The sequence below is a fragment of the Eurypyga helias genome, unplaced genomic scaffold (genome assembly GCF_000690775.1).
Source record: "Eurypyga helias isolate BGI_N326 unplaced genomic scaffold, ASM69077v1 scaffold40530, whole genome shotgun sequence".
Lineage (NCBI taxonomy): Eukaryota > Metazoa > Chordata > Aves > Eurypygiformes > Eurypygidae > Eurypyga > Eurypyga helias.
Window position 1 is genome coordinate 7,946 of NW_010225730.1, and position 11,725 is coordinate 19,670.

Consider the following 11,725-nt stretch of genomic DNA (forward strand, 5'->3'; position numbering starts at 1 on the left):
CACATGCTCCTCGCGTACACCTCTGCACTCCCCTGCCAGAGCACGGTACAGTCAGACAAGAGCTTTACGGTCCGATTCCAAGGCCTGGAGCACAGTGCTCCTGCGTGACAGGGAAAGGGCCGTTTTCTGGCTTGCAAATAATCCCATGGAATGGGATGGAAGGTGGTTATTAATGTTCACAATGCATATGGTTTCAGACAGAGCTATTTAATTCATTCCTAAATGAGCAGCTCTTTCAAAGTGCCATGATGATAAGCTGTAAAGCCACTTTGAAAATTAGCTGTCCACTCTGATTAGCTCATGATTTGGGATGTTGTGGTCTGTGCACAAGTGACGCACCTTGAGAGGTAAATCATGTCTCTCCCGGCTTGGCAAAACCGATGGGACTGACACAGTGAAGCAGGAGCCCTCCCAGCAAGTGGCTCTCTTGTCGCTCTGCCCAGAATTCCGCAGCCCTTCCCACTGCAGAGCACAGCAAGCTCTCCCTGACCCCCAGGGCACAAACATCACACCCGCCACCTAAACCAAGTGTTTTCAAATGCTCTTTGCTCTGTGTCTGTCAAGCACAGGAGCAGCGTCCTCTGGAGTGCCAGCACACACTGACAGAGGAAGGCGCTAATGGGGTGTCTTTCTGGGTTTTCACTGCAAAAGGCTTATCTTGTGTTGCTCCAGCCTCTCCCGTACACTCTTCCTGAGAGAGAGCTACAGACCAAGCCCCATGGAGGGGCTGCCTAGGATACCACGCATGGGCCTGGCCTCTTTGGCCAGGGGTAGCAGGTCATACACAGAAAGTTGTTACCGTACCTTTCTGGGTCCTGGTCAGCAGGTGGCTGCTTGTTCTCAAAGCCAGCAAAGCTGCTCATGTCCACGTAGCCGTCGTTCTCATTAGCAGCAGACAGCGCCCGGCTGGGGTCCTCAAAAAACTCAGTAAAAGTTCCTGCTCTGGTAGGTCTTCGTGGAGGAATGTGGATGTTTTCGTAGTCAGAGCTCATAGCTGGGATGTTCTCGTAGTCAGATGTGTCAGCATTGGGGAATGAGATGGAACGAGGCTTCGTTAACGGGAGCGGCATGAATGGAGGTCTGGACCGGTCCTCAAAGGACTCCACCCGTGCCACGCTCCTGCTAGCGTTCCTTTTCTTTTGCCATCCTTATAAAAAAGAACAGCCGAAGGAGACTCGGACACACGGAGCTTCCCCACATGTGACTTCAGTTGAGGTGAGCTGCTGAGGCTCCTCCTGTCCAGCTCCATCAGCCGTGGAGGCCCGTGGTAGCTCGACTCTGATGAGGACCTTGAGGAGGAAACATTGACATCTACATGGACTTTACTTTCCGTTTTCTTCTTGAATTTGAGAGTCAGGAACCTCTTGAAGGAAGATTTCTTTTTCTTGGAATGCTTGTCAGGTGAGTCATTTTCGATCAGAAGTGATGGGGAACTTTTAGTGATTGGCTTTTTGGTGATGTAGGCAAGTTCAAAAGGAGGTGGTATATCCACAACGGAGGACGGAGTAGATAAGCCACAGGATGAAAGATGATTTCTCTGGGAAAAACTACCTGAGCAACCATTGACACAAGGCAAAGACAAGTTGTCCTCTGTCCTTCTTATTCTGCCATCATCCAGTCCGCAGCCATCACTTTCTCTGCAAACAGAGGCCGGGGTCTCCCTCCCTTCAACGGAGTAAGATCGAGGGTATAAGAGGAAACGTCTGGACTTGGCTGGTAATGCCCTGCCGGCTTCTACTGCTTTTCCTTCCCCCGAGAATAAATCACTGCTTGGTTCTTCTGCCCCAGAGCCAGTGTGGGAAGACGGTAAGTCCGTTTCAGGTCCAGCTTCTTCTGGAACAGTTTCTGGGACACAACCCGGCATTTTCCCAGAGAGTGAGCGTGTTCGAGTGACGATGCTTTTACGATCAATGGGCAGCAAGCTGTTTTCACCGTCCGTGCCCAACTCCTCCTTGGTACTGTGATCAGCTCCGAAATCAGCCTGCCTATCCTGAGCGACGTCATTTTCAGGGTCATCTAGGGAATCACTGCTGGTTTCTCTTCCCTCTGATTCTTCGGGCACAACGACCACCTGAGGGACTGCCACAATCTCATGCGAGACCTGTGTGGCCCCACATGCCACGTTCATGTTGCCCAGCTTACAGACCTGTAACTCTTCTTCCAGCAGGACCTGTTGAGGGGGATGTGGGACACTTTTGCTGAGGCTCTCTGCTTCCACCTCACTGACTTCCAGTTGCAGCTCATCTGACGTAGAGGTTTCCACAGTACTCTCTCCATGCTCTTCAACAGCCACATCTTCCATCTCTGGCTCCATCCCTGGAGCACTTGGTACACTGGCCAAGACCACACCAGCTTCATCCAGAGAGGTCCCTTCTCTTTCAGGGTCCTCACCCCAATGTGCCAGGGCTGTCTCTGCACCACATTCATTCTCCCAGGGAACAATGTGACAAGCATTGTCCATATTGCCTGCATTCACAGCTTCCTCATCCCTGTTCTCAGAGTCTTTGCTTGCTTCACAGGCTACCTCTGACATCTTCCCCTCACTGACCTGGCAGCCGTGGCTGGCATCTCCCGTGTTTGTACTGCTGTGCTCGTCTGGGTCTGCTTCCTCCTCTTCAGCTGCTGCTTGAGGGCTGGACTCTCCACCGTCTGCATCGTGTTCACCTTCACGTGCTTCCAAGCCAGGAGCTGTTTCCTCACTGCCCTCAGCTGGCAGCACGTCAAGGCTGGCAGAGTCATTGTTTTCAAACTGCCCTTCCACATTTGCATCCAGCTCTGCGTGCGCACACTGCTCGCCGTCGTGTGCAAGACACCTGCCCCCCTTCTCCAAACCCTCAGGCAGCTCCTGCTCCTCCTGCACGGCCTTCTCCCTGCCAGGGCCTGGTCCTCCTGCAGGCAGTGGCGTGACAACACTGCGTGCGCAGGTACCACCCTCCAGCTCCTCAGCTCTACTCCAGATGTCACCACTGTCAGGCTGACAATCACTGTCGTCCTTCGCCATGTCCAGGTTGTCAGAAGTTTCCTCCTTAGTTCTGGTTTCACTACAAACACCTACCACATCCCCACCTTCCCCTGCATTCCTGGCAGCACCACTGTCCCCATCAGGGACATCCGAGGGGCACACACGAAGGGCATTGGGCTGCTCATAGACTCCAGCTGACTCTTCGGAGCCGGGTTGCACTGGCTCAGCAATATCCGAGGAGTTAGGGTGCTCCTCCTTGGAGACTTCTTGATTACTGGTGTTGTCCTCATTAGCAGTACTATCCTCTTCCTTCTCAGCCTCGTCTGGGGTTTCTGGGGCCTCATTTTCTGTGAAGGAAGCTGGGCTCTGGTCATGCTCCCGTTCCAAGTCATTACAGCCTTCACTGCACAGCTGAGTTTCAGGAACTGCAATGTACGCGTTGGCTGCCTCAGACTGGGGGCAGCCGACATGGCAGTGGCTGCCTTCACACAGCTCTCTGTCAGGACATCCCAGTTTCCCATTGGAGCACTGACTGAAGCTATTGTTGGTATAACCGCTGGATGTGCGCTCAGTGTCAGCGGAGAATTTGGGCTTGGGAGCAATGGGTGGTTTGGGACCCCTAGACATGGAGTTCGGGCTATGAAGAATATCTGCCCTTGGCAGAGAGGGAGAAAATTTGGAGATGGCTACTGGAGAAAGATGAGCGATAATCTTTGGTTTCGGTGCTAGTGGCGGCTTTGTGATGTCTGGAGGAAAGAGAGAAAAGCCACGTTAGTCATCTGGGTTTCTCGTTCCATCCAGCAGAACATACCCTCCAGCAGAGTTCATTGGACAGTAGTGACTCCTCACACGGGAGGAGTCGGGCCAGCCCAAGGCCCAGCTCTGGAAAGGGAGCGGAAGGAGCAGAGCCTATGGCACTGCAGCTATTCCTGGGAACACGGTGAAGGTAAGAGGGAACTGGGCTGTGCTACATCAGCCTGAGCACACTCGGGGAGAGCAGGACGTACCGCTGCAGAGCCCGGAGCATCCCACACAGACACCCAGGGATGGGTAACACCTCCTGCCCTCGGCAGTGCTAATGACAGCACACACCTTTGGATTCTGGCCGGACATCTGCCCCGCGGTGAAGTGCGAACACTCTGATGCCCAAGTGCTTCACTGCAGTGAGGGAAACGCCTCTCAGCCCCAGCAACTGTTCTTAGAACACAGCACAATGGCCTTGTGGTGATGCTTTTCTGGTCAGTGTATAGTTTGCAGAATTCCAGCCCCGAATGGCATTAGCTCTACCGAGGGATCACAGTCTGACTCAGCCAGACGAAGCGAAGGGAGCACCCAGTGCCCAGACACAGAGCCTTCCCGTCTCCCGCTGCCATGATAACAACACATGGAGCCACGTGTTGCTTGTCAAACAGCATAAGCTGGGGGCAAGGTGGCTGGCCCAAAGCTGGGCGAATACTTTACCCTGCTTCTGCAGCAGAGTTGTAACACACCGCATGAGCTGCTCCCACTCCAGATGTGGAGAGAGTTGCTGCTGTGAGCCTGGGTGCAGCTTTCAGCGCTCAGCTGCTTCGCTCCTTTCCTCAGTGTAAAGATCCTCCATCCTCCTGTAAATGACAGCCCCCCCTTGTAGGTGCAGTCTTCTCTGAACATCAAAAGGCACTTTGACAAAATGAGTTCTCATGTGTAAGGCAGCCGGCCCGGGTCTCCAAACTGCTTCTAGGGGAAGTGCTGACACGCGGGCAGGGACTTCCAGGACACTAGGTTGAAGCTACTGGGACTGAGTTATACCTGGCCACTGCGCTCACAGTGCAGTGCGTGTGCCACAGCCACTCCCAGCCATCTTGTCCTGACAGTAACAGTGTACTTAATGCTGAATGGCTGCCCAAACAGGCAGCAGTGGGGATCCTGCCTCGGGAGGCTTCCAACGAGACAGCACGTGCGGGGTGAGGAAGCCAGCACACCACATGGTTACAGGTGATGGCAAGGTGCTTGCTCTTACTGTGTTTCCTGGCCATCCATAGGGAATTCCATGCTTAACCAGAAATCTCTATTTTTTACCATTGTAACTGAGACATGGTAGTGGGAAAAGGGGAGCTCTCCAGTGCAAGGAAGAGCTCAGAACAAACTGTTGCACCGTAAGAGAGATGGGAACAATTTCTTTGTGCAAAGCCTTCATGCCCTGCACATGGGAAGGCAGGGACTGGCATGTCCAGAGACACCATCCGGGACACAGTCCCTGTGCCAAATCCTGTCCCCAGGCACAGTTTGCGTTTCAGGCAGTGTAGTTACAGTGCTGTTCTGTGCAGAATGGTTTGGAACGCGGACCTTGATGTCTGGAATTGTGGGTGGTTGCAGTCCAGCTGTGCACCACACTGACAACAAGGTGCTGCTGGGTACATGCTGCTGTGAACTGACCCTGGGACTGCTCTGCTGTTTGGTGTCATGGAACCTCTCTCACGTTTATCTCGGGCCCACAGGAGCAGTTTGTGTTGAGCTAACACTGGCAGTTTCGGTTAGACCGGTGAGGTGCCAGAGGCTGTTTGTTCTGACCTTCCTAGCCTGGCTGAAAGTCCTTGCAGGACTCCAAAGGATGCTGGCACACTGATGTAGGCACAGAACTGTCTTTGTAAAATTTCAGGACAGCAGTACGATTTCGTGTAAGGTAAAAACTGAGCCAGGGATCTCAGCTCATCCCAGGAGCAAAGCGCCTGTTGCAGTCAGGCACTTACTGCATGAACTGACAAGGGCTTATTCTGAATTGGGGCTTTGGGCTGACCCAGCTCCAGGTCAGGGAACCTTCACACAGCTTGTGAAGAAGGAGGGTAAGAACCGCATGTGTCCCGCTTTGCAGCACTGCAGGCTGTTCTTGTGTTTCCCAGCACCCACAGCTGCTCTGGGCTGCAGGGCACCCATCGAATTACTGAGATCACAGGGTCGGTAGCTGATCTTTCCCTCCAGATCACCCCAGAAGCGTCATGTGCCAAGCACTTCGCTGTGGCTGCAGTCCCGTAGCTTCCGTGGCAGCCAGCAGCAAGCCAAGTGCTGAAAACTGCTGTCACTTCCCAACAGGGATGGCATAGAAGCGGGCAGAGTACCTGGTGAGTCTGGCTCCCCAGCCACATCTACCTTTTGGATGCTGAAATCACTTACTGCGACAGCCGAGCATCCTCAACTAGCTTAACTGAGTCCTTCCACCTCTCCCCCCACAGATCAGCCATGGAGCCCTTCCCACCACAATGAGGCACTTTCAGGACTAACTCCAAGGAGGAAACATCACTGGGGAGGTACTGCACCACTTCCTGCAGTGTCTGGTTTTCCTAGGAGTGTCTGTCCAAGGGTGGGACACAACTATCCCTACTCCATTCCCGGGATGTGACAAGGCTTGAGCGTAGTCTCTGTTCTCGCCAGCTGGAGTGTCCTTGCTGACACACCATGCAATGCGAGGAAGACTGGGCTGTGGGGAATGCCAGGAGCTCCCAAGGTTTGCCTTATAAACCCCCTGAAAATACCACCACATAATGAACTCACGTCCCTTAGGTAAGACATGCACTGAACACAGCCCCAAGCGCTTTCCCCTGGTTATGCCCCTTCCCTGTGGTGGTAACTGTCTACAGCAAGAGGAGTCTTCCTCCTGCCACCTTCCGAAACACTGCGGGAGGAGGACAAAGGTCCCAGACCCCATCCATGGCTGTGATCGGCCCTGCCATGTCCTGCTCTTACCCACCTGTGCCCCTGCCCAGGCCTTCTACAGTCTGTTCTGAGCCACTCCAGTGCTGATGCTGCCCGGGGGCGGGAGGAGCACTAGCGTTTGTTTAAAACCAGCACAGTTACTGAACAGAAAGCACGGCTGTTGGCCAAAAGCACCAGAGTTTCATCCTGGTTCAGGTTCTGCTTCCCCTGCTGACCCTTGCAGGGTTCTGGCCACAGCCGCCGGCGCAGCGTCGGGGATGTGGATGGTCCCAAGGAGCTGCGCTGTTTATTTTAGGATGTGGCTGAGGGTGGAGGAAGACACACCCACCTTATGCTGAAAGGAAACTCTTGGGGAATAGGAATTCCTTCAGCCTGCTCCTCCCCTTATTGTTCGCTGCTTCCTTACGCTGACAAGGACCCTTCCTCTCCCGACCCCCTTGGTGCCTGCAGCCTGCACAGCCGCGCGCCTTCGTGCCTGCCCTGGCCTGCTGCAAGCTGCATGACTCCCTCTCCTCCTGGGCTGTCAGCAGTGGGCACTGGGCTCGCAGCTCTCCTGGAATGGGAATAGCCCCACACGGCCTTCACTGGTCCAGGGTTCCTTGGGAACAATAAGCACTTGTGCAGGGGAGTGACCAGAATCCACTTTCCCATCTCCAGACTGAGGAGGTAGCCTAGGATTGAGCTAAACCTTAGGAGGGACCAGAGCTACCAACACCCCCCCACACCCAAGCAGCTGGTGTGGGGATGAGGACCTAATTAAAGCACTGAGGTTCCCCTGCCAGGGCTGTTTGTAGCCATGTCCCAGGCCCATGGGCTTCGATGGTGGCCCAAGAAACGCCTTCGCTCCACAGCACTGACACCGGCTCTGTCCTTGGCTGCTGCCACAGCCCGGCCCAGGCACCGCGGAGGTGCTGAAGTAGTTTTTCTGAGCAAGGAACTCCTGCAGGGCTGTGTTTTCCCACCCCAGGCACGAGCCCTGGCTGTCACTGCTTCTGCCGGGAAGAAGGGATTCAAATCCAGAGATGGGAAGTGCCTGAGGAATAGGAGGCAGAGGGAGAATAGCCAGAGAGGGCCATCAGAGAGTCTCATCCAGCTCTGAGCGGGAGCGCTGTGCTTTCGCTCAGCTATGTCCACATAAAGGGGCTGTCTTCTAGGAGGCTTTGAGGGCAGCAGAAGGCACACTCCATACCTCACTGTCATCCTGATCTTATTCCTGACCCGACCTGCTCCCTCTGGAAACCAGCACCAGCATTTCCTACTGCTTCTTCCACTGGATGAGAGACCCTTGCGTGATTCAGTATTTCCCTCGGGAAGGGACATTCTTCCCTACAGCTCTGTCTTGGCACATGCTTCTTGTTGGTGAACTACACCAATGAACTCCTTAAACCTTTGCACTTGCACAACTTTGTGTTTCTGCAGGTCTGTCCCTTTGAATTTTTCCGAACCGTTTCCGATTTTCCAGTTGTCCCTCTGACACACACGGGGCAGAGCAATGGGAAGAACCCCACCGTGGGCACGGAGGATGCTGCCTGTGGAGCTCAGGGCTTTCTTAGAGCCACTTCTCCCGGTTCCCTGTGAGCCTGTTGCTGTGACAGGTTGATATGCTGTTCCATTACCACCTCCAAATCGCTCTCAGGACTGTGATGCCTCTTCCATGTCTCTACCCTGACAGCCTCACAGTACCTGTTCACTGTAGTTTGTCTCAACAGGTCTGTCCTTGTGCCTGTTTCCCTCTCATACCTGGGTTTGTGTTTTGACTATGGTGGTTACTTGAGGGTATTGTAGACAGAGTTTCTCATCAAAGCAGCACACAGGGCACCCCTGGAAGTGACCCGGACGGCACATCCTTGTGGATGGAGAGCTCGTTTTGGAGCCATTTTGGACCAATCAGTACAGTAATGCTGCCAGGAATGTCAGGCCAGCCACGCACAGCCTCCTCAAGCTCATTTTGCACGTTCCTGTACAGGAAGCTGTGAGTTCCAGCCTGTAAGTACAACCCTGCCAGCTGTCCAGGCCATACAGCGAGGGTGTGTTTAAGCTGCCCAGGCCTATAAGCCCTTTGAGTGTCAGGCTAAGTGAAGCACCCGACTGTGTATCCCGCTTCAGTAGGCTGGAAAATAGACAGATGAGGTAGTGCGATGTACAAGGGAAGTGTACCCATCAAACCTCAGTGCTGTTCCTGGTAGGACCCCGGGGTGAACCGCAGGTAGCCGACAGGCCCCTAGTTCTGCAGTGTTTGCTGTAGTTCTTTTGGTTCACAGCACGTAAACCTATCACTGATTTCACCCTGTCAGAGAAGAGTTTGAAACGGCCACAGTTGTAGCAGAAAGGAAAGCAGTGGTACGGGGCTGAAATGGCAAAGGTACTTGGACTAAGATTATGGATGTAGGAGCGCGAGTCTTCCTTGCAAATGGGACCTCGGTCCAGATTTGGGTACCGGCTTCCACATGGACTTTAACAGGAGTTAGACATTCAAGTGTCTTCTGAGGTCTGAGGTGCTGTTCCAAACCAGCCAGTCGTTGGCTCCTAAATGCCTCAGACACTCCAGAAAATGGTCCTTCATCTTCTGCAGAAGCCTGATGCCTGTGCAGAGCATCTATCCTCCCTCATCAATGGGTGCTCTTCTGGTCTGTGACCCACAGTGCTCGGTGCAGAGCACGAAGGCTCCGCAAGTGCAAACACAGACCAATAATCACTAGGAACTGTCGCAGGGAAATTTGGTTGTCCTGCTGTCCAAGCACATCCCCCTGCCGAAACAGAATGCTGCCCTGACCAGTTACGGGAATCTGTCTGCGGGGGTTAGATCAATGCACCGTGACTGGGATATCAGCTCAACAGCCCACAGATTTCTCTCACTATGTAACTTCATGGCAGCCATCTGTAAATACAGTACAACGGTGTAACATCCCACAGTGAGACCCTACTGGGGAAGGGGAAACACCTACAGGCAGTGTCACCAGGAAAGGACTGATGTCAGCATCAAAAACCCTGATCCTGACAATTCTGCAGCATTTTCACTGCCTCTAGCAGAGTGTGAATATGAACCTTGGGAGGGTTGGGGGGGGCTGACTGTGAAACACCACACGCACATGGCAGGTGAATCACCCTGGCTCTAAACGACTGGCACCTATTTCTTGTTAATGGCAGTATTTGTGACATGTCCAACCCAGCCGAGCTCAAGATGATGTTGGTTACCGTTCTCTGCCAGGTACACATGGCATCTTTTCCTGCATCCCCTCCAGCAGCAGCGGACAGAACATGTCTCTGCTGACCCCTCCCAACAGCCCGGACCCACCAGCTGCACATCCCCTGGGCAGCATCACTCCAGTGCCTGGCAGGGCTGAGACAGGGGTGCTGTGGATGGGGCTGGCAGGTGGGGTCTGTCTGGTCTTTCCACAGCCTTCCTGTGCCCTTGCGTGGATCCTTTCAGCTAGCTTCGCAAACCACTTGTGCATCTCAGCAGGTGATGCCTAGCTGCCTTCCTGTTCGTCTGACGTGAGCTGTTGTGGGAGCACGGCCAGCTTACTACACGCCTGCCCCTATCGCCCTGCGTCCCGATGCTGCGCAGGCCATGTTGCGGCACAGCCATCGCGGTGCTGGTCCCCGCGCCCGGTCCCTGTGCCTGGTCCCCGCAATCGGTCCCCGCGATCAGTCCCCGCAACCGGTCCCTGCCGTGCCAGGCGATAATGCCCCTCGCCCTCGGATGCAGTGGGAAGTTCTGCCTGTCACTGATGGGAGAGACATCCCTTGCATTGTGCCCATGTCCACAACAAAGGCTGAGGGGGGACACGAGCACCCTGTAGGTACAGCCCAGAGGTGAACACCGCAGGGGGAACAGCACTCTTGCTGAGCAAGGACAATGCAATCACAAGAACAAATGGTGACCCATCTGGTCTGGAAAGTAGAAGTAGGGGGTGGTGAGAGGGTGTTGGTTTTGTGAGAGGAGCAGCAGGAGCGGTACCTAACGCCTTCTGGCTTAGGAGGCCATTTGATGAATTCCCAACAGGCATAATGTGACCTTGGGTTGTGCAGCAAAGGTAGTGCTTTTGGTAAGGACAGGGGTCCTATGGCATCTCCCTGCCTGAAAACTAAACCGCTCATAAACCGTGTTTGCACAGGGGTGTATCTGACGTTCAATCACTGTGCTGCACTGCCAACAGCATCACAGCAGAGACAGTCTGCTTGAAGTAAGGCAGAGGAAGAAGGGGAGTTGGGATCATTATGGCTAAAGCAACGTTCAGCTGGCTCCCTTAGTTTTCAGCTCAGCTTGTCGCCTGGAGGGACAGGGTCTGCTCCAGGCAGGGTGGTAAGAATGGAAATGTCACTGCTTTTTGGGGAGGAGAGTGTCTCCCTCCCCACTCCACGGGGAAAGAGAACCGGCTGCTTTGAACTCAGAGCAGCGGTGTAACATGCCCAAACAGCAGCAGGAGGCTGGGTTTCACCTACACCATCCTTTCCCATCCCACGGTTCTGTGCTCTGGCAAACAACGGTTCAGTTTCCCAGCACGTGACACTTGCAGGGAAGGTGTCTAGCAGTGACACCACTGGGATGTGGGGCGTACCCACGCCAGGGAGGTGCCCTACAACATGCACCCTCTGGAACAAGGAAAGGCAGCAGAAAACTTTGGGGCTAACGCAGAGGGAGTGTTGCTCTTCTGCTGTAATTCCAGACGCAGCGTGACGGTGTTGTACGTAACTCAGCAGTAATCGTTCCCTGGGGCGTTGCGGGTTTGACACACACGCCTGGCCCCTGCACATCCCGAAGCGTTGCTGGGGAATGGACAGTTTGCCCCGATGTTCCCATGAGTTCTTTCACTGTGTAACTGCTGAACGCCTGGTCCTTAATGCCCGCTCCCTGCCCATCCCCCTTCCCCCTGGCCAGCCTCCACCCGGGAGAAGTTCCGGGAAGGTGACAGGAGGGCGGAGGACGGGATGGCTTTGCCCTGGGGAGCAGACCCTACAGCAGGCATGAGCCGCCGGAGCCCCGAGCTGGGGGAGCCCGTCCCGCAAAGCGCGTCTCCCCGGGACTCTCGGGAGGGCCGAGTGGGCGCAGAGCCCGTGCCTCGGCAGGCG

General features: G+C 54.6%; 1 protein-coding gene across 1 annotated transcript; it reads right to left on the minus strand.

Annotated features, from left to right (window-relative positions):
• Positions 1-804: 804 nt before the first annotated feature.
• LOC104508735 (FYVE, RhoGEF and PH domain-containing protein 5-like) lies at positions 805-3,703 on the minus strand (the record flags this gene model as incomplete). Its single annotated transcript, XM_010150460.1, is given in 2 exon segments — positions 805-1,126; positions 1,129-3,703. Coding segments are annotated over 2 exon segments (2,783 nt in total), but the record flags the coding sequence as incomplete, so codon positions are not given.
• Between the last annotated feature and the right edge of the window lie 8,022 nt (positions 3,704-11,725).